The 22,963-nt window shown below is 52.0% G+C and overlaps 1 protein-coding gene across 1 annotated transcript in view; it reads left to right on the top strand.

Annotated features, from left to right (window-relative positions):
* Abcc4 (ATP binding cassette subfamily C member 4) overlaps positions 1–22,963 on the top strand; it is a 197,369-nt gene that overhangs the window by 32,744 nt on the left and 141,662 nt on the right. The window contains exons 2-4 of the mRNA XM_005079412.4: positions 3,686–3,796; positions 4,375–4,495; positions 14,269–14,493. Coding sequence (XP_005079469.1) covers positions 3,686–3,796; positions 4,375–4,495; positions 14,269–14,493 — 457 coding nt within the window. The remainder of the gene's footprint in view (positions 1–3,685; positions 3,797–4,374; positions 4,496–14,268; positions 14,494–22,963) is intronic.

A 22,963-nucleotide genomic window follows, 5' to 3' on the forward strand; every position in this document is an offset into this window, starting at 1 on the left:
GGGGGGGTGCTGGCTGCTATGAAAGAGTTGGACTCTGCATCAGGCTCTGCCCGCACCATCAGCTGAGCCAGGGAGGAGGACTGTTGGGAGCACAGGAGTCAAGAGCGGCTCATTTGACAGCGGCCCTGGATTGTTGTCTAAATTCCCCCAGGGAGAAATTAGACTCAAGGCACCGGTCGGCCTGGGTCTCCGTGTGTAACCAGCCGTTGCTTAAGCATGAGATGCGTTCAGAGAAACTGTCACCAGGCAGTTTTGCCGCCCTGGTAACCGTGTGTGCTTGCGTACGTTAAGGTGGCCAGCGGTGTCACTTGGCTTTGTAAAGTCCTAGGGGTTGCTGTAGCGTGATCAGTTATTGTTCATCAGAGTGTCATAATGTGGCATGTGACCGTCTATAGTTTATTACACGGGTGATTAAAGACAAATTAAACCCCCTGTCTCAGTCTGTGTTTTTGAGATTTGGGTCGCGAGGGAACCTGCGAGAGTCAATTTGTGGCATCTTCTAAAGGAAACCTTGAGTCCCTTGAGCTTATATTTCTTAATGTGACGCTGCATCCCTGTCTCTAACGTCCCTGCGTATGGCACAAATGTAGTTCCCTGCCCGGTTTCACTGGACATGGTTACCAGTGTTATTTTCCTGCTCCCCTCTCTTTGCTCTCTCCGAGGGGTTGGTTCTTGGGTTTGAACTCGGGGCCTGTGCACTCCGAGTGGTCCTTTGGCCACTTCTCTGGGCCAGCTTCGTGGGAAAGTTCCGGACGTGCCTTCTCCACCATTCCGTTTCCTCTCCAGTCTGTGTTTACCTGCTGATTCGAGACAAAACCAAACAAAAGCCCACCGCAAACCACGACGAGTCCTTTTAAGCCTGAGAAAATGCTGATGAATTCCACCTAGAAGTACCGACCAGAAAATACTAGATGCTCTACTGGAAGAAAGAGCTCGGTCGTGTGGGCGGCGTTTCAGACTTGCCTAGGAAGCCCACCTACATCGCGCCAGGGCGGGCAAGGTGACCAGTGTTCCCTGGGGAGGGTGTCAGCCAGGGTGGACAGGGCAGGGACACCCGAGCTCCCTAGAACCTTCCGTTTGCCTTGGGAGCCCTTGGGATGTATGTATGCCATAGTCTTGGGGAGCTGTCATAGCTCCCAGTCACATGTCTCCTTTGGAGGGTCCTGAGCACTGCACACTTTGCTCCCCGGAGCTACTGAGAACCTTGTCCTGCAGAACCCCCTTGAACGGCGGCCTCCCAGACTACACCGTCCCCTCTAAACCAGGCCCACCAAAGAGGACATTGGCCTGAGAGCCAAGATGGAAGATCTTTTCTTGATTTAGTAATTGGCATTTATCAAAGCCTTCTGGAAGGACCCACATGGAGTTGCCCAAGAGGGACAGACGCATAATCCCTCTTCCGCCTCCCGAAGCTTTACCACAAAGCTGACAGACTGTCCCTGTGGGTGGGGGCCGGGGAGGGCTGATGCAGTCTTGGTGGGGAAGTGACTGTGCTGGGCTCCCTTGGATGCATGGTCAGACCACCATAGTGGCTGGTGTTTGTCTTTTGGGACTCGGTATGGTCCACAGCCACCCCCACACCACAGCAGATCCTCGAAGCATCTCCAGGTGTCCTTTCATTTGCCCCAGGCTGGGGGACTGCGGGGCGGCGGGGGGGGAGGCGGGGAGACTGAGCACCTGTGGGATAGCAGCCGTACAGCCGGAAAGCAGCCGCATCTAGACTCTGAGGCTGGAGGGTTTCCCACACCCAGTCTTTTCCCTAGAGAGTGGTTCCCGGGGCACTGGTCACCAGCCAGCTCCAACCATAGAATAAAGGACCAAGCAGGTTTCCATAGCTGGCTAGTGGTAAGCCTCACTGATGGGTGTATGTTTTAGGGAAGATACAGAGGCCTCAAGATGTCATGACAGGTGACGGAGGAAATGAGCTCATAGAAGTGGGGGGGGGGAGATGACAGAGGCCAGGGAGGGGGCTGAGTCCCCAGTACCAGAGCTGGAAAAAGGCTCTTGTCTCCTTGCTTCTAGACTGAGATTCCTTGGAGGAACCAAGCAACTGGAGTTGGCAAAGATTAGGGCTCAGTTTCTGAGACTGTGTCCTGATGGCTTATAGAGTCAACAACGTTCATGGAGCCCCCCCCTGCTGCCCAGCTTGTGTCTGTACTATTCTAGAGCAATCAATCAGTCAATCAATCAATCAATCAAGCAGTCAATCAAGCAGTCAATCAATCAATCAATCAAGCAGTCAATCAATCCATCCATCCATCCATCCATCCATCCATCCATCCATCCATCAATCAATCAATCAATCAAGCAGTCAGTCAGTCAGTCAGTCAGTCAGTCAGTCAGTCAACAAGAGGAACATGCTCTCTGCTTCAGGGGGTTAGTATTGTCTGGTCCTGGAAATGTCCTTATCCTGCAACATCAAAAAAGTCATGTGCACCCTTGAGTGACTTCTGCGTGTCATTATTTAAGCGATTCCTACTGGGTGGTTACTACTTCGGTTTTACTAGTAAAAAAGGATAAAGGTATTTAAATGAGGTTTTTTTTTTGGAGGGGGGAGGTCTTGCTTAGTTACTCTTTTTCCTTTGAAAAAAAATAAAATCTGTACAAAGATAATAAAAAGTTGTATTATTACCCCATCTTCTAGTTTTCTTTCTGCTGCTGCGATAAAACACTCTGAGCGGGGGGGGGGGGGGGGACAACTTGGAGGAAAGGGTTTATTTGGCGTACACTTCCGGGTCACCGCAGCGCCCATCCCCGAGGGAAATCAGGTCAGGAACTCAAGCAGGAACGTGAAGGGGAAACCATGGAGGAATGCTGCATAGCCAGCCCTGACCGCCCATTGACAGAATGACACTTCTCGACACGGAGCTGGACCCTCAGGCGTCAGTTAAGGGTCAAGGCGATCCGCTCACAGACGTGCCCGCAGTCCAGTGTGATTTGGGCCATCCTGCTGAGGCTCCCTTCTGAGTCACTGTAGGGTGAGTCAGGTTGGCAGCTACAGCTACGTAGGACACCCCGTTTCTCACCGTGCCTTGGGTCCCAGCCTCTCTTGGTAGTCGTCCTTTCCTTTTGGGGGAAGATGGTGGGCTGAGGATTGAGTGTAGGGCCCAGTGCATGCTAGGCAAGCTCTCTGCTACTCTACAACACCCCCATCTCTGCTGGTGACTTTCTAACTGTATTGTGCCCTCTGTGCAGGAGCTCTCCCTCTCGTGTCTTGCTAAGGACTCCGGGTTCTTGTGTTGTTCGTTGGTTATAGTGCACTGCCGGTCTTACTGATTTGGATTCCCAGGCCCTCCCGGACTCGCCCAGTAGGACCCCTCTGCCTAGCTTTTCCCCATCCTTGGCCCTGTCATCATATTCCTTGAGCAATTGAGGTCTATCTAGTACCTTTCCTGCCCCTTGTGATCAGCCCTTTTAAAGGAGCCGTGGTCTTCGTAAGGGAGGATGCCATTAAGAAATGAAGGTGGGGCTATTTGGATGTCCGAGCGCTCTCCTTGGCTGGGGTGTCACTGCCTCCAGGGTCTTCCAGTGTGTAGAACTACAGCGTCTGCGTGCGTGCGTGCGTGCGTGCGTGCGTGTGTGTGTGTGTGTGTGTGTGTGTGTGTGCGTATGTGGTCTAAGGTGGGAGTCTACTTAGACACAAGCATGCCGTTCTGAGTATGTCATCCCTTTGACTCTTTAACAGGTGGCTCAACCCCTTGTTTAAAACCGGCCATACGCGGAGGTTGGAGGAAGATGACATGTACTCGGTGCTTCCAGAAGACCGCTCAAAGCACCTCGGAGAGGAGCTGCAAGGGTAAGCCGTGTGGAGCCGGAAGAGAAGGGAAGGGGAGGGAAGATGGAGCGGGCCGGTGTGTGCAGAGACGAGAAGGGGAGGGAAGAAGACGGAGCCATGTGTGTGCGGTGTGTGACTGGCAGTGGGCTTGGCCTCCCTAGGTCCCTTGCTTTGCCATAGGCCTTGCTCCCCTCAGGTTGTCCTGGCTGGGCCTGACTGAGCTCCCTGGGGAAAGACAGGCTGTGTTGGTAGATGTTGGAGGAGCCTGCTCCTCAGTCCCTCTGTGTCTGAGATCTGACCTGGGAGGTGGTTTACACCAGAGCAGGTGCCTTCTCTGCCTACGGAGGTTGCTGTACTCCGGCAAAGCTCAGCAGTAACTTGTTCCCTGAGATGTTCCCCCTTGAGGCTCATTTTTTTTTTTCTGGTGCAACAAAGTCTGCCTCACGCATCTTTCTGGGTCCCTAGGGACAATTAGCCACTGTTAGTACAGCATCCTCAGGATAACCCTGCCACAAACACTTGTCCGGCCTCCTGTAAGCTCTCTCTTTTACGCAATGGCCGCGCATGGTGTTGCTGACTCAGCTTCTGTCTTATCGTAGGTACTGGGATAAAGAACTTCTGAGAGCCAAGAAGGACGCACGGAAGCCTTCCTTAACCAGGGCGATCATAAGGTGTTACTGGAAATCTTACCTGGTTCTGGGAATTTTTACGTTAATAGAGGTAAGTGTTTGTTACATCCCGGCACCTGTTTCTGAGTGGGTGGACAAGGACTGCGATCATTGTCGAGCTGAGGGGAGCCAGCAGGGAGGGAGACAAGGCCAGATGAGCTTCCAGAGTGTGTCGAGCTCAGGGAAGGGGCGTGATGGAGTTCATTAAGGCGTGTCTTTGGGTGTGTCTTTGGGGCGGGAGGTGCTCAGGTGACTGAAGGTGAAGGGTGTTACCGTTTCTTCTGAGTGTTGAAATCCAGTGTTCCGGCTCAGCAGCTAAAAGCACTCACTGCTCTTGCAGAGATCTGGGGTTTGATTCCCATGTGGTGGCTCTCAAACATCCACCAGTTCAAGGGAATCTCACACCATCTTCACTGGACTCAAGCATATGCCCAGTGCACATACATTACACTCAGGTGCACACACACACACACACACACACACACACACACACACAGTAAATGCATTTTTAGAATCCAGTGTCAAAGGCAGCCGGCAGTGTCGCGTACAACCCGCTGTAACGCCGGTGTCCGGCCGGTGCTGTAGACGCACAGAGTCGTCTTTGATCACTTGAGGAGACATGTCCTGTGGTTTCGAAGAAGTGCATTTGGATCAGAGCCCAGAATAACCAGTGCCCGGCAAGTAATTGTTAAGTTCGCTATGCCAAGTCCAATAAATGCTTTCCTGGGGACGGTATTGTCAACTTCCCCTGCCCAGGTAAATAAGACTTGATGCCATTTACCTGGGCTAACCCTGGTGTCCCAGAGGCCAGGACTCACTGGAGCCCGGGAGTCCTCTTCCCAGTGGCTGCACATTGAGAACTGTACCTAGTCCAGGCCGCGGTCCAGCTTGAACTCCAGTGACCTTCTGTGCCGCTCACTCACCCTGGGCATCAGTTCTTGCTGTGGAACAGATTGCTGCTCTAAGGTTGAGTTTTGCTAGCTCGGGATTGCAGAGTAGCTACAAGTGGCCATTCACCGATAAACCATTGACTGAGAAAAGTCGCGGGACCCTTCAGGGCTGTTCGGTAAGACAGTCTCCTGCCTAGGTGACAGGGCCCGTGCTCGTCAGTGGCTTGCTGGAGGGGATCCTGGAGATCTGGCTGTGTGACTTCCTTGTCTCCCTGGTGGTGTGTTTAAGAGAGAAAACATTATGTGCGTTTTTATTTATGCGTACGCGTGTTCATGCCACATGTATTGGGATGTCTGAGGAGGCCAGAGGAAGAGGGTGGCTTCCCCAGAGCTGGAGTTACAAGGCCGTCGTTGTGAGAGCATCCTGACCTGGGTGCCGGCCGCTCAGTAATGGAAGAAATGTGCTCGAGAAATGCAGCCTACCAGGGACTGTGTCTGAACCCTTTGTACACGATCTTAATTTTATTCCTTTTAGGGGTTTGGTGAGGTGGGAGGTTTTCTTATTGTGAGCAGCACCTCCCCCAACAAGTGCCGAGTTGTTTTTCAAGACAGGGTTTCTCTGTATTGTTTGGGAGGCTGTCCTGGAACTCACTCTGCAGACCAGCCTGGCCTCGAACTCACAGAGATCCGCCTGCCTCTGCCTCCACAGTGCTGGGATTAAAGGCGTGTGCCACCAAAGCCCGGCCAGAGCTGAGTTTTCGTTTCAGGCGCTCTGAGGTGAACCCAGACTGTCTGGACCCAGGCTGGCCTGAGGTCATGAACTTTGCCCTTAGCATCTCTCGTGGGGGGTTGCTTGACTTTAGCCCTGGGATGATGGTGCCAAGGTGGCCTTGGCGCTTTAGTGGCACATGCACATTTGTCCATTAGGACATGTTCCGAGTTACAGCATCTCCTGGGGCCAGAAAGTTCCACGAGGTACTAGAAAGTGGCGGTCACCGGTGGGGTCAGCGTGTCCAGGGTGTCCAGGTGGACCCGGAGTCCTGTCTCTGAGGTTGGGCTGCCTCACATACCCATGTTCGACATCCTCTGTGAAAAGAACGCCTTCCCCGTTAGAGCTTTTACATGGGGCTGTATTTAGAGCGCTGCCTAGTTGGTTTATGGCCTAATACTGGACCAGACTGCTTAATTCCTTTGCCGGACACGGTGACCGGAGTTGGAGGCTCACACTGATTTTGTGTCTCTGCTGTGACAACTAGCAGGCCTTCCGATGCACTGAAATCCGAGGAGCAACGAGTCACTTGGGTCCCGCAAGGAAAACTTTTGGGATTTACCCTTTTCTTTTTCCTGTCACTCAATCAAGAAGCGTGCGTTCCAGTACGAACAGTTTTCACAGACTGGCCCACTGATGCTGATGATTTTTGGCGGAGAAGCTAGTGAGGATCTGGATGCGTTTCAAGAGTTCATGTCCCGATGGGTGTGGTGGCACATGCCTATTTCTCAAATAGGTGGGAGGTTGAGAAAGACCAGGGGACGGTTCAGGTCGGCTGGGCTGGCGAAACCTTGTCTCAAGACACAAGAAGGAATTGCCTTCTGATGATGATTGTGACTTTTGCGTATGCTCCCTTTACTCTTGGCTGAGTTCTGGTACTCGGCAAAAGCAACTTGAAGAAGGAAGTGCTTGCTGGGGCTCGCGGTTTGAAGAGCTCATATAGCCCTGGCACAGGAGGCAGTGGTCGTATTGCATCCGTAGCCAGGAAACAGAGTGATGAATGTCAGCGTCCTGGCCTGTCCTCCTTACTCATCCCAGGTTTCTGGTCTGTAGAATGTTGCCACTGACACTCAGGGCGGGTCTCCCCACTCGGAAATCCCTCAGAGGCGTGCCCAGATGTATATCTCCTGGGTAATTCCGTGCCCGGTAGGATTGGCGGTCACTGTGAACCATCGCGTTTCCGTCCCTGTGGCTCGCTCCTGAGCCAGATGGGATGAGCCACGCGTGGTTTAGTAGTTGATGTTGCGAATTGATTTCTTGGTTTTTTTTGTGATCTCTTCTCTGTGCTGCTCATTGGTCTTTCGGGTTTTATGTAGTAGAAGGATGAGCTCAGCGTGGCACTGTGTGTTTCTCTGGTGACTCAAAAGCACGCGGAACTCCTCTGGGAGTTTTTTAACCTACATTTTATTGATGAATTTGAGTACTGCATAGCCAACTAGGGCTTTTGGACTCGAGGGTTCTTCTAACCCCAGGTCAGCTTAGATAGTTGGGATTATCAGTACAGGCACCAATGTAGCTGGTGCCCGTCTGCCCGCCCGCCCGCCCTCCCGCCCACCCCACCCACCCACCCAACACATCATCTCTTGTAATTATGTGTACCATGAGTACAGTACCAGCAGGCACCAGGAGAGGGCATAGGCGTGTGTGTGTGTGTGTGTGTGTGTGTGTGTGTATGTGTGTGTGTGTGTGTGCCTGCCCCTAACTGGCTGCCCAGTTCCACAGCAGGCACCAGGAGAGGGCATAGGCGTGTGTGTGTGTATGTGTGTGTGTGTGTGCCTGCCCCTAACTAGCTGCCCAGTTCCACAGCAGGCACCAGGAGAGGGCATAGGCGTGTGTGTGTGTGTGTGTGTGTGTGTGTGTGTGTGTGTGTGCGCGCGCGCGCGCGTGTGTGTGCCCGCCCCTAACTGGCTGCCCAGTTCCACAGCAGGCACCAGGAGAGGGCATAGGCGTGTGTGTGTGTGTGTGTGTGTGTGTGTGTGTGTGTGTGCCCGCCCCTAACTGGCTGCCCAGTTCCATAGCAGGCACCAGGAGAGGGCATAGGCATGTGTGTGTGTGTGTGTGTGTGTGTGTGTGTGTGCCCGCCCCTAACTGGCTGCCCAGTTCCACAGCAGGCACCAGGAGAGGGCATAGGCGTGTGTGTGTGTGTGTGTGTGTGTGTGTGTGTGTGTGCCCGCCCCTAACTGGCTGCCCAGTTCCACAGCAGGCACCAGGAGAGGGCATAGGTGTGTGTGTGTGTGTGTGTGTGTGTGTGCCCGCCCCTAACTGGCTGCCCGGTTCCACAGCAGGCACCAGGAGAGGGCATAGGCATGTGTGTGTGTGTGTGTGTGCCCCTAACTGGCTGCCCAGCTCCACAGCACCGGTTTCCCACGAGGTGCACGTCGTTGACTTAGCTGGTTTTTTGCTTCTGTTTCCCCGGCTGTCCTTCACTCTGCGGTTACCTTCGCTGTGGTGGCTTTTGTGAACACACTGAGCTGCTTGTCTAGCGGTGGTTCCCACAGTCTGGGTTGGCCCCGATGGCATTCTCCTCCTGAGTCACGGAACACGTTCTCCTCCTTCTCCTCCAGACGGGAGGAGTTGTAGATAAGAAGTGCGCCTGACTCCGCCCCACTGGCAGGGGGACTTCATCCGCGGCTGGTGCTGCATGCCATCGCTACCGGGGACCCGGCCTGCACTGTTTTCCCATGTGTGCTCTTAGGAGATGTTCACGGTCAAGGGTAGACAGCTCCAAAATGGTGGCGTGGGCAGTGATTTTCCACCTCATTTGCCGTTTGTAGTCTTCCTTCAATGGCTAAGTCTGCCCTGGATAGCCTTCTGTTTACCCTGAGGTGTAGTATGCGTGGGGAAAAAAAATCAAGAGAGTTTCTTAACTTCTTGTGTTCTGAATGGTTTTCAGACTGTGAGTGGTCCTTTGACATTCCCCGCTGGGGCTCAGGAGCGATTTTGTTGACCCAGAAAAGAGATAATCTCTAAAGAAAGCTGCTCTTGTCTCCTCTGTTGCCTTCCCATGCTCCTTTAAGAGATACTTGTATTTCAGTTAAGTCGTGTGTGTGTGTGTGTGAGAGAGTGTGTGCATGGTCTGTATGTGTATCTGTGTGTGAGTGTGTGTTTATGTGAGTGTGTGAATGTGTGTGTCTGTGTGAGTGTGTGAGCATGAGCGTGTGTCATGTGTATATGTGAGTGTGTATATATGAGTGTGTGTCTGTGTGTGTTTGCAAGTGTGAGTGTGTGAGCATTAGCGTGTGAGTGTGTCTCTGTGTGTGAGTGTGTGAGCGTGAGTATGTGTGAGTGAGTGTGTATATGAGTGTGTGAGTGAGTATGAGAGTGTGTGTGAGTGAGCGTGTGTGTGTGAGTGTCTCTGTGTGAGTGTGTGAGTGTGAGTATGTGTCGTGTATGTATATGTGAGTGTGTATATGAGTGTGTGTGAGTATGAGAGTGTGTGTGTGAGTGAGCCTGTGTGTGTGAGTGTGTGAGCATTAGTGTGTGAGTGTGTCTCTGTGTGAGTGTGTGAGCGTGAGTATGTGTCATCTATGTGCATGTGAGTTTGAGTGTGTATATGAGTGTGTGAGTATGAGCGTGTGTGTGTGTGTGTGTATGTGTGTGTGTGTAGGTCAAAGAACACTTTTTTGGCAGTCAGTTCCCTCCTTCCACCATGGGCTCCAGGGGTCAAACTCAGGTCACCGTGCTTGTGCAGCAAGCGCCATTGCCCAGTGAGCCATCTCGATGGCTGGAGGTCACTTTAAAAGCCGGTGATGAATCACCTTTCCCTTTGGTGAACACAGTGTTTCCTGCACCCTGACTTCTCCCTGCTGTGTTGAGCTCAAGTGCTTTGTTGTGTGGTTTTGAAGCTTGTAGGTTCTGGGTTCCTGTGTACTCCTGTGTTGACCCACACTGTCTGTATGGGAGCAGTCCTGACTGAAACCAGCTAAGGCCCTGCAGTTTCCACACAGCGCGTCCTAAGACTCAGTCAGACACAGGGACAGGGCAGGGCAAACAATAGTGTCGTTCACCGGGACTGGTTTCTGCCTTCAGGAACCTCCTTTGGCAGGAGAGCTCAGGCCCCACACGCTTTGTCCCTGGGATCTGAATCTGGGCATGAGTGGGTTACGCCCATCTCCGCGGTCTCATGGCACAGTCGGGATAGAAGCCCCCCCATCATCTCTGAGACCCCCCGGATGTGCTGTGCTCCTTGTCTCCAGTCTCCTCCACTTAACCCTTGTCCCTTGTCCCTCCTTTCTAAAGTCCCCGCCTGCCCTCCGCCGCCTCCGCCGCCGCCTCCCCCATAGCTCATTCCTTGCCGCATGCGGGTCTCCCTCCAGCCTGGTTTTCTTCCAGGGTCTTTTCAGTTTCCTACGCTTTGTTTCCATCACACAGATCAGGGACTGGGAAACCGGACAGCAAGTGTTTCGGGTCCTAAGATAGCACGCAGGAGTCCCCCCACGTCCCCCAGTGTGGACAATGTCCCATCAAGCTCCTTAGTAAGTTACCCTGCAGGACAAAGCGGTTTGCCCAAGTGCCGAGATCGTGGAGGCCACTCACCAAATCTCCACTGAGAAATGGCTGCCTTCCAGGGCTCAGAGGCTGGGACACAGGGTCTATCACCACTGCGGCGCATAGCTGTGCCAACACAAAGCCATACGCTTACTTAAAACGTCTACTTTTCGTGTGTGTGATTGTTTTTTCCTTTTTTTTTTAGTGGGGGTGGGGGGACTGGGAAGCTCGACTGTGTGGTTCTAACAGAGCTTCGTTGATGACAGCGTGGACCAAAGGTTGAACAGCGCCCGCGGAACTTGGGGTGCTGGCGCCTTGAGGGATCGTCCTGCTCTCTTAAAGCTCCATGAGATTTCAGTTGAGAATTCGGAGGTTACAGAGGGCAGGGAGCTTCTTTGGTGGGGCACAGAAAGAATCTAAGATGAAGGTGGGTCCTTTTTCTTTCCTTTGGAGACAGACTCTTCTACGCGGTTCAGGCCGGCTCCAAACTGGTATTTTCCTGCCTCTAGCTCTGAATGCTGGGATTATAGGCACGTCGTCAACACGTACCCGGCTACATTTTTACCTTCACCTCTCTAGTTCCCAGAAAGCTTAATTCTGTTCGGTTAAAAAGTTTGATCATAAGTTTTTTTGTTTGTTTGTTTCTTTCAAGTGGTGCTAGGCCGTGTCCCAGCCTCTGAGCCCTTGAAGACAGCTATTTCTCAGGTAGGGTTTCTCTGTGGCTTTGGAGTCTGTCCTGGAACTCGCTCTTGTAGACCAGGCTAGTCTCGAACTCACAGAGATCTGCCTGCCTCTGTCTCCCGAGTGCTGGGATTAAAGGCGTGCGGCACCAACGCCCGGTGGCCATAAGTATTTTTGTAGTTGCTTCATGGTTTCTTCCTAGGTGAGGGTTGGGATCAAGAGGACAGGTCCATGGGAGGAGGGTACGCATCGACCACAAGCCGTGTTACCCATTAGGAGCCCGTGTACTTAAAGGGACTGTTAGACATCATGTCCCAGCTGAAACACAGCAACGGAGACCTGACTGTCCTTGGCCACTTCTTTGGTTGAATTTGCCCAGTCTTCCCTGGCACGCTCACTCCTTGTGAGCCACAGCCTGTCAGGACTGTGAGGAGGTGACAATAACTCCACGACTTCATTCAGAGCATCAGGCAGATATGAGATGGTCCGAGTCGCTCCTGGGCACCTGGTGGAGGGCCCAGGTTAGTGTGCTGTTGACCCAGCTGTCATGACTGATCCTAGGGCCTAGGTCTCCCCCCCCCCCCACAGGAGCAGCCTGGCCTCCTTGATTGTCAGGGTAAAACCCTGGGGGTTTCATCTTAGTAAATGCTGCACAGCCATTGTACAGACCGTGGTGTCAGGTACTCTGGAATTGGTTCTCTGTGCTTCTTCAAAGATGTCACTGGGGATAGAAGCAACAAAGAGCCTCGGAGTCCTTGGGGTCTGATGACCTTGACTGTCATGCTTTTGTTGAGTAGCATGTCCTCCTTGTGTGTAATACACAGAACTCCCATGACCTTGTATTTATTTATTTTTTCCATCAGGTTCCATGATACATATGCATACATATATACATATACATACACATACACATTTACATACATACATACATACATAATTTAACTTTTTACACATGTCACTCTCAGTTCCCTCTCCCTCCCGGCCTCCCAATCCTCCCAACCCCCCACTGCACTCCATTCTCCCCCCCCACTCCCCAGGGAGGGTAAAGGCTTCCATGAGGGATTTTCAGAGTCTGTCACATCATCCCGTGCAGGGCCTAGGTCCTCTCCCATATGTCCAGGCTGAGAGAGCATCTCTCTATGTGGAATGGGCTCCCAGAGTCCATCTGTATGCCAGGAATAAATACTGATCTACTCTTCAAGGTCCCACAGATTGCCGAGGCCTCTTCTCTGACATCCAGGTTCTGGGGGGAGGGGGTCTGGATCATTCCCATGCGGGTCTCTCAGTCATCAGTCTGGGGTCCATGCGTTCCCCCTTTGTTCAGGTCAGCTGCCTCTGTGGGTTTCACCAGCCTGGTCTTGATTCCTTTGCTCATCACTCCTCTTTGCAACTGGGTTCCAGGAGTTCAATTTGGTTCACAGCTGTGGGTGTCTGCCTCTGCCTCTATCAGCCACTGGATGAGAGTTCTATGATGGCATATAAGGAAGTCCTCAATCTCATTATCATGGGAGGGCATTTAAGGTAGCCTTAATGTCAGTTGGTGTCATTCTTGTAGATCTGTGAAGACCTTTTATTGAGTAGCATGTAATATACAGAACTCCCATGACCTTGTGAAAAGCAGAATGGTGTGTGTTTGTGTGTGTGTGTGTGTACAGAGTGTAAGATCTGGTGTCATTTGAGGAACTGGGGAGTCTCCTGTAAATGTGCTGACTGGGGACCAGCTCTTTGGGAAGACATTTTAGCTTTTTGTTTCTCTTTCCCTGTTGTGTATGGGTTCGGATCCCCACTTCCCTTGGATAGAAAATCGTCCTCAGAAGCAAACGTGCGTGCCTGTGCTGTTTGGAAGGGAAAGCTGTTCAAAGTCAAGTGTTTGAAAGATTTCCAAGCCTGCCTTTTCATCCTCCAAGAGGAGGAAGTGGCATGGGCCTGTGTGTTTACTTTTAATGACTTTGATTTGCAGTGAGTGTTTGTTTTTTGTTTTTTTTTTCCACGGGGGAGGGGGGACTGTGCAGATTTGCAGGGAGGAAGTGGGTTAAGGGGAGTGAGTGGCCTCTGAGTCAGGAGACTACCTGTCGCACAGGAGGGCTCACATTCTTCCATAGACAGAAAGTGACTTTCCCCAGGGCCTCTCACTTACCGGTGTAGGACTTTGACTTCTGCCTTAGAGAACATTACTGACCCTGATTTGTAGTCAAATCCCAGTGCTGTAAGACTGGCGGGCAACCACCCGGGCTGTTAGTTTTCAGCCCACCATTTGTGCTGTCCATTCTAGGCTGTTTCAGTGAAGGCAGCAGTCACCCTGGGCATACTTCAGTGTCTAGGGGGTAGAGACATATTACACCTGTCTCCCTGGGGGCCTTGCACCTTTACAAGAGGCCCAGCAGAAGGTCTGGGGTGCGTTGAGCCTGAGCTGGGGAAGATTGGGACATTCATTTTTTTTTTTTTTTGTCCTGTGTTTGTTTTCTCAAGCGGATTAGCTGGTAAGGCTGGAACAGCAGAGGAGGGGGCTTGAGTGTGAATGGACCACACCTTCGCTTCCTGTTAGCCAGGGCGGGACATTGAGAGGTCACAGGAAGCAGGGTGGATCAAGAGCTGGCATGTGTGTAGACCGAACCTTCGCTTCCTGTTAGGCAGGGCGGGACATTGAGGGGTCACAGGAAGCAGGGTGGATCAAGGCCTGCCTGTATTTAAGCAAATTACTAGCCCTTTCCCCCATCGGCCACTATTGATTTTTTTTTCTTATTCATTTTCAGCCAGGGTTTATTTGGCAGCCTGCCAGATGCTTGTTTTTAAAGCCGATTTACTGATGTGTTATGGGATTTTCGAGTTCAGGTTAGAATGCTGATTTGCTGTAGTAATGATGGAAGCAGTTTTCTTTCCCCTAGGTCAGGGGCGAGGGGGCGTGTTGAAGCAAAGCTTGCGTTGAGAAAGACATTGGCGTGGTTTGCATTTCTAGTGAAGGATGAGTGTTTTCTCTTCTTTCTGTTTTTCTTTCAGGAAAGCACCAGAGTCGTCCAGCCCATATTCCTAGGGAAAATCATTGAGTACTTTGAGGCGTATGACCCCGACAACTCGGCGGCCCTGCACGCAGCCTACGCCTACGCGGCGGTGCTGTCGGTATGCACGCTCATCCTGGCCATCCTGCACCACTTGTACTTTTACCACGTGCAGTGCACGGGGATGAAGCTGAGGGTCGCCATGTGCCACATGATTTACCGGAAGGTAAGCGGCCACGCCGCCGGCGGCACCGCCTCGACGAGACACGAACTCCCCCCAGAGTACTCCCCTCAGGAAGTGTTCCGGGAACGTGGCCCTGTCACTTAGAGTCCTGCAAATGGGCGGGGGTGCTGTGGCGCACACCTGCGTTCTCAGTGCGAAAGAGGCTGAAGCAAGCAGGAGGCTTGAACGCAGGTTCAAGGCCCTCTAGGACCGTCTGGCTAGACCTGGTCATGAGACACTTCAAACCGCACTAGAGAAGCCTGCTGTTGTTTGGCTCGGGGTATAAACGGCTGTCGTCATCATCATGATGTCTGTGGCAGACTTGTAGCGTGCTGGGGAATATTGAAATGTCTCTATACGTTGTCCAGATTTTAGTCTTCCTAGATGCCGCTTAGTTCCGTAAATGTTTAGGAGTTTTCATCGCCACTGTACCGTGGACAGCATAATCACACAGGTCAGGTGCGAGTCCAGGTCATCAGAGCCCTTGTGCAGTGAGATCGCCTGGATTTTCTTCCCGTTTCCTCCGTTGACACTTTGGAACTGGCCTTCGGGAAATCTGATCTGGCTTGGTAGCTCTGCTTACCTGACTGTAAGCAAACCTCCTAAAGGAATTAGTTTGTTGGTACAATTATCCCGGAAGTATCTCTGTGAAGTCCAGAGTTGCTGGGGTCAAACCAGGGACTTAGCCTGAAACTCTAGGGACGTGGGAGAGATGAATTTCCTCTTGTCGGCCTTGCTGAGGAGGACCAGTAGGATGCCCCGTCTCTCGGGGACGGCTTCTGTGGGGCTGAAGCTGGCCCGAGGTGTGGCTCTGGAAGGACCCTCCTGCAGGTGTTTGTAGCCCATGCCTGGGCCTCACTGCCCAATCCGTGGTCCTAGGAGAAGTAGGATGACCATTTTGCTCATCACTGTGCTTTGGTACTGAATGACCTCACGGGATGGGTCTCACATAAAAATGGCTTGTTGATCTGGAGAGGTGGGCTGGTGGATAAAGGGTTTGATGTGCGAGCATGAGGCTCGGAGAGTGTAGCTACCCAGACCCCACACCGAGGCCAGGTGGAGTGGCGGCCTGGCCTGACTGTAACCTTAGCACTCAGGAGATGGAGACAGGAGACCTCTGGGCAGGCTTCCTAGTTAGACTCGTCAAATTGGCAGCTTTTGGGCTCACTGGCAGGCATGCTTTAGTATGCAAAGTGGAGAGCAGTTGGTGACGAACCCGGTGTCCCCCTCCCTGGTCTCCACATACACGCATGCACCACACGCATGCACACGCGATGACATGCCTTGTCGTTTATTTGCTGTCGCAGCGTTGGTAAGGGTGTACTGGTGTTGGGACACTGTACTCACTCCCTTTGGAGAGTGAGCTGCTGTCCCCACTACAGAGACACCGGTGTCCCTTGTTTACCAGTTGACTGGGGTGCAGAAGAGGGGTGATTTGTCCAGCTTCAGATCTCATGAGGCTTGTTCGTTGGCCTCTGTGTGAGAGAGAGCCATGTTGGATAAAGAGAGCTGCTTTAGTCAAGGTGAGGTCTCCTCTTTCTCTCTGTCTCTGTCTCTGTCTCTCTCTGCCTCTCTCTCTCTTGGCTCAGGGCCATTGTAGGATTTAACTTAGCAAAGGGCGGTAAGTCTGCACCGTGTTTGTACACGGTGCATAGCGTTTCTTTCCCCCTCCATATCTATGGTCCAGTCTGCGGTGGCTTTCCTGACTTTGCGTCTGGCTTGAAGAATGGGGACCAGTTCCCCCTTGGAGCTGATTTCTGAGGAGTGGGTTTTGAGATGGCTGGCCTGCGAATGCCGAGCCAAGCTAAGGTGGTTAGCTTCTGATGTTAGGATCCTCTTCTTGCTCCAGAAGAATCCGCTCTGGGTTGACCTGCTGGTCCTCACTAACTTTGGAGCCCCGTGACAGGAGAGCTGGTGGGAAGGAGGGAACTTGTTCTCTGTGCCAGCTTCTAAGGTGTTAACTTCAGCTTTCCCCTTGTAGGTAGGTCATCGCCGCTCTGTCTAAGGTGTTAGCTCTGCAGACACTTCAGCTTCTTCTCAGAATGTATTTAATGAAGCTTGTGCAGATTGAGAATGAGGCAGCGGGCCTGCTCAGGGTACTGGGTGAAGGTGATTGGCTGAGGTAGTGGGCCTGCCTGCTCACAGGATTGGGTAAAGGTGATTGGCTGAGGTAGTGGGTCTGCTCAGGGTTTGGGTAAAGGTGATTGGCTGAGGCAGTGGGCCTGCTCAGGGGATTGGGGAAAGTTTGACTGTGTCTGTGATTATATTCATGATTCTCAGATCAGAGTTTGTGTTTATTTTAAATTAATTGTAGTTCAGTGTGAACTATACCTCTTTGTATTTAGACAATATGCAGTTGCCAATCTTCAAGTGCTTTGGCCTTTCCAAAGCTAGGAGTGTCGTGTGACTTAACCTGATAACTTTGTCTGTTGGTCTGTGGCCAGGCTGTCTTTCTGAAGTTGTGTAGGGAGGACCCTGAGGGGTCTGTCAAAGTGAGAGCGTTCGGTGGTCATGGAAAGTGATATACTTTGGCAAGACTTTCTGTCCTCAAGGTATGTTATCTTAACATTTGACAGAATGAACTAGTAGTGCTCTGAACGCTTGTGCTAGTTTAATATTTTTCTTCTAGATAACTTATTGTTTTAGTTCTAATATGAACTTCCGTCTGACCTGGGAGTCTTACAGGACCTTAGTCCTATCAAAGGACAAGTTGCTCGTCTTCTAACTTACTAAGAAAGAGCTGATTTCCGTGGTTGGAAACACAGGCCAGCCAGGTGAGGAGTCCTTTTCTCAAGTGGCAACTGCTGCTTCATTCAGTATCTGTGAATGACAATGACATGAGCGGCGGCCTCACCCTGCCGTCGGGTAACTCGGTGGCCCTGTGCGGTGCAGTGTGACCTGTGAGAGTGGTCCCTCAACCATGCTGTGTCCTGTATTCCTGCTCGGGGAAGTCTTCCACCCCACCCTGTCCCTGGCTTCTCCCTGCAGATGTTCTCATTTAGTTGTCATAGGGGGAGTATTTTAAGTCTCCCAGACAATACTAGTTAGCCATGTGTGCCCGTCCATGTTAACTTTCCAGTGTGCCCATCCATCTTAACTTTCCAGTGTGCACATTCGTCTTGACTTTCCAGTACATGGTGGTAGCCTGCGGCTTACAGGTATGCCCTCTTTAGCGGTATCCCACCGCAGGATTGCAGGCACATACCTCAGTCATGCTCTTCATTTTGCTGGGGGGAGTGTCTCAGATGGGCTGCTTCCCCATGGAGGAGTGTCTCGGATTTTCTGGTTCTCCCTTGGAAGCGTGTCTTGGAGTTGGGTTTCAGAGGTTTCCATAGCCACACACCTCTGCTTTGCATCTGCTGGGAACATTGCAGCGGTGGAGTTGTGTGTTAGAGCAGAGCTGTGCACTGAATGGTAGATCGGAAGCAGAGGGAAGGAGGACCAGGGACGAGCTGCCTCCCCCTTCCATTACCTCCCCTGGTGACCGTCTTCCATGAGCCAGGTGACACTACAGTTGGCAGGACCTCCGAAAAAGCGCCACTCGCCAGAGACCAAGGGCTCAACGTGTTAATCACAGTTAATGTTCTTTGCCGAGGCAGTGCGGCCCTGTGCGTCATGGGGAGCTGAAAGCGAGTCCTTTATCTCAGGGATCAGGCCTGCACGCTGCCTGTTTTTCTTATCTGCAAATATTGGCCTCCTAACTGTCCTGCTTGGTTGCTGTTTATATGACAGAGTGGGAGGTGTGGCCGGTACAGTGTGGGTTTCATGGCCTGGCTGTTTACAGCTGGGGGGCTGGCAGCTGTGTGTACAGTGCAGGGTGTGGCCTGTTGGGCATAGCTCTCACCGTCTTGTTGAGCGGACAGAGGGCAGCGGCGTGCGTTAGAAGAGGGGCCACAGGATTCGTCTTGAGTCACATGTGTGCTCAATAAAACAGCCCCTGGGGCGGGCTCTGGCCTCCTGTCTGTCCAAGGAAAGGTCTCATGAACCTGTGTGTTGAACTTGGTGTCCCAGGGAATGTTTGGGGCATGTTGTTATAGAGATGATGGCTGGCCCGATAGCTGAGGGTCATGTGGGGACAGACGTGGCCTCTTTGAAACGGGCGGTGCGACATGAACTCTGCCCTGTTTTATCTGTGTGCGTACCGAAGTCATACTGACAGATGTTGAAAATTTCTTGGTCGTAAAATTGCTTCACTGATCTGATAGGAATTTCATCCCCTCCCTTTCAGTTTTTTTTTTTTAAAGATATCTTTCTAGGTTTAGCGTTTATAGTGGGTGGTTATTTCCTTTTGGGTCTTGAAAGGTAATTGTTCTCAGAACATTTAAACTACGGAAGTTAACGGTTCAATACACAAAGCAGGAAATGGATCATTTCAAATGCAGTTCATCTATACTAGTTACACTCACCTTGCTCTGTAGCCATCACTGCTGTGGTCTCTGGAATCCCTTTCCTCTTGCAAAACCAAATCTGTAGCCATTATACCCATTAAACACTGACTGTCACTTCCATCTCCTCTCCCCCCCCCCCTTCACCAGCAACCAGCATCCTATCATTTCTACCCCTTTCTGGTCCCTAGCAACCACCATCCTATCCTTTCCATTTCCTCCTGCTCCCCAGCAACCATCATCCTGTCATTTCCATCCCCTCCCAGTCCCTAGCAACCACCATCCTACCATTTCCATATCCACCCCCCCCCCAGCAACCACTATCCTACTCGCCAGCTCTGTGAGCTGGACCAGTGTGAACACCTCATTTAAAGTGGAACCCTGCGGTGTTTGGCCTTTGACAGTTGGTTTACATCACTCCAGACGACGAGGTTGAGCCACTAGTTCTCAGTTCCAGTGAAGGATGTGACAGGTCGTCGTCCTGATGGTGTCGCTTCAGCTCTTTGCGGAGGAGAGGAAGGATTTTTGCCCGTCTCTCCCGGCTCTGAGAAAGCACCACCTTGGCTGTTTTTCTGCAGCCTCCTCTCCTCTTCATTCCCTCAGGGACCCATTAGTAATGAGCAGTCATTGTCTCTGTCCCCGCCTCCTGGTCATTGTCTCTGTCCCCGTCTCCTGGAGGGTGCAGATGGTGGCCTACAGCTGCTCCTGGATGTGCTTATCTTTCCACCCAAATGAGCGGGGAAATGTAGGATTTGGAAGTAGGAACTTGATGATGACCGCATTCCCTGCAGTGGGCAGCCGCGCTGGCCCCTGGCTCCTCTCCGTACCCTTGCTCCTCTTTCATGGATAAGTTGAGTATCGGTGCTTTCTGAGATGTGTGGTGCATGGTACAATTGCATTACTTAGGCTCCATGACTTGAAGCACTTTTTTCCCTCCTCCTGGTAGAGGGGATGCTCCCTAAGGATTTATTATTCCCAGGTCCCTTCAAAAGCAGTGGTGGGGACAAGAAATGGGTGAGGAACTAACTTTGAAACATGAAAACGTCTGCAGCTGCTGTGTTTGGTGACCAGCCTCCTGCTCAAGGGTGACACTTTGGGAAACGTGCAGCCTTAGGACAAAAAGTGAAATTGCATGTGTGAAATACTCTTTAAAAATTTAAGTTGTACACACGCGCACGCACGTACACACGCGTCTCAGTGTTTGTTTGGAGGATAGAGGACAGTTTTTGGGGAGTCTAAACCCTTTCTCCATCTTTGGGTCCCAGGAATTGAACTCAGGTTGCTAGACTTGGAAACATTTCCCACAAACCGTCTCTCAGGCCCAGTGTTTTCCTTTTGACTGATTGTCAGTAAAATCTGAAAATAATATATGTCATGGTCCATATATTTGCTCTTTTGGCCTAAAAGAAGGCACACGATGATAAAAATAAGGAGTAACTTTAGAGTCAAACGTGACTGAACATATATAGTTGTCATAAGGAGTTGGGCTTGGGCTCACATGTAAATTTTGTTATTAAACACGCAGTTTTCCAGAAGATAAGTTACAAACACATTTTTGTTTTGGTAGTTTTGCGTTTTAGAGACAAATCAGGAAAATATAAGAGATTTTTAAGAAGATTTGAGAAGTTTGTCTTCCTGTCCGTGCCCCGGGAGGCCTGTCTCATTTCTTCTCACTGGCATTGTCTTTTTGGGCTTTTTCACACTCTCTTCTCTCCTTATTGTGGCACATCCTCTCTTCCCACTCGGCAGGGGTGGGGCTTCTCTTCAGACAGCGGAGTTGGTGGCGCAGGGAGCTGTGTGAGGGAGCTCTCAGTGGGGAAGTGACCCCACTTTGCTTTCCCGTGGCATCCTTCCTAGAGCTGGTTAGGCTGTGTGGATTTCCCATAGCTCTGTGGTGGTGACTCTGACTCACCAGGACTCCTGTTCTTAGTTCTTAAGTAGGCTTTCTAAAATGCTCCCAAGTGCCGAGGACCGCTGAGGACCCCTGAGGTGCAGTGTTTGCATCCGTCATCTTTGCCAACCATCTCAATATCGTTGACCCTGGTTGGCCTCCTTTGCCTCGAGCTGCAGAAGCCCTGGGCCTTCCAAGGCTTTAGAGAGGCCAACCTTAGGGATTCTTGGTGGCTTTGAGCAAAATTCAGAGGGGGTGAGGTGAGGTGAGGGGACGTTTTGGACTTTCGTGTGTGCCTGACTCTCAGCATGACCTCGCAGCGCAGATCTCAGGGATCCCCTCATATGGAGCAGAGCGGGTTCATACGGTAACACCGTGCATGCTTGGATACTCACATGTGCACGGGGCCAGGCAGACCGGGCTAGTCCGCTCTGTGCGTGTCTGATGACATACGAGACATAGAAGAGGGTGAACGGAGAGCTGTTGGTACCTTGGGTGGGCGAACGTCTCCCCCCTCTGGGACAGGTTAGGTAGCCATGGACACGGTTTATTTTTACCTAGAAACAAACAAAGCAGAGGAGAAACCCTCGAGGCGTCTGGACTGTCAGATCCCGGAGAGTGGCAGGCTGGTGGTTTTGCTCGGGCTTTCCCGTTTCCTTGGATCGGTTTACCTCCGCAGAGTGAGAGGCAGCAAGGCTGACCGTGTGCAACAATCCCCCCCACTGCGTTCACGCTTGCGGGAGGATGTTGGGCAGTTAGTTCCTGGATTCTCCCTTTGAAAAGCAGCAGGGCTGTCTTCCGGACCACGCCGTCATGAAGAGGGTGCGGCAGCATGCCTCAGCTCCTCCAGCCGATGACACTGGACAAGTGCGGCTGGTATTCTGCTTCAGTGACGTAAGCACACCCGTCACGGTCGCCTGAGGCCGTAAAATGCCCCATTTACCCGGGAGCCGCGTTATCTGACTAACTGGGGTTAGGGTCATGAACTCTAGACACTGGAAGTCCCGTGGGTGGGTGTTCACACTGAGCTGCCCCCACCCGCTGGTCTCAGAAGGGATAGTAAGTAATGGGAGGCCCCTGTCCTGGCTGTCTCAAGGGCAGCTGTCACCCTGATGGCAAGGGCGGAGAGTGGAGTGTGCAGAATCCAAACACGCAGGCACCGGGCACTTGGGGAGGAACCTCACGCCGAGGGTCACCGACACTGGCAGGAGGGCGGGCGAGAGGAGTCCTTGGTGTGACCGCGAGCTGCTCACACGCCTGCTTCGGCGGGACCGCAGGACAAGGGCTTCAGGAGATTTCCTTTGAGATGGTGGTTGGGTTCTGTGGCAAGCACTTGCTACAGAAGGCAGGGGTCGCTTCAGGTCAGAGTAGAGTCCATCGCTATGGGAAGGCCCTGGGCGGGAGCGTGAGGCGCGTGACCACATACACAGGCCGTCGGGGCACAGAGGGATGAGCCCTGATGCTCAGTCAGCTCCCTTCCCTTTCCTCAGTCAGGACCACAGGACCTCACTTGGAGGGTGACCACCGAAACAGAAAATCTAGCACAGACACGCTCTTGTCTTGCTTCCGCAAATAATCCTATCAGTCAAGCTGAGTCCTTACAGATTCCTAAGGTGAAAGCACGTTCCTCCATCCTAGTGGCTCCCGTGGAAATAAAGTGCCGTGGGCCACGTTCTACCCATATTGACTTATGGTGGTATATATGTATGTGTGTATGTATGCATGTATTATGTATGTATGCATGTATACACATGCTTAGGTTTTATGTTTCCTATTTTACTCAGGAAAATAATTCAGAGAAGAAGAATAGTTCGTCCAATGAACTGGTGATACTGTTTGTTTTCGAATTTTTTAAAAAGAATATTTTTATTTGTGGGTGCGTGGCTCTGTGTCTCCATGTCTGCATGGTACCTCGTGTGTGCAGACGCCCTCAGAGGCCCCCAGGGCCTTGTGTCTCCTGGAACTGGCCCTAACGGTGGTTATGAGTGCCCCAGGGACTGAACCTTGGCCCTTGGCAGGAGCAGCTCTGCGAAGATGTGTTGCTGTGACTGGCGTAACAAAAAACGGAGTGGCCTGGGCTGGAGATGGCCCAGCGGTTAAGAGCACCGGCTGCTCCTCCAGAAGCCCTGGGCTCAATTCCCAGCACCCACATGGTGGCTCACGACCATCTGCAACTCCAGGTCCAGGGAATGTGGCA

This window comes from Mesocricetus auratus, unplaced genomic scaffold (assembly GCF_017639785.1).
Source record: "Mesocricetus auratus isolate SY011 unplaced genomic scaffold, BCM_Maur_2.0 Super-Scaffold_2245, whole genome shotgun sequence".
Lineage (NCBI taxonomy): Eukaryota > Metazoa > Chordata > Mammalia > Rodentia > Cricetidae > Mesocricetus > Mesocricetus auratus.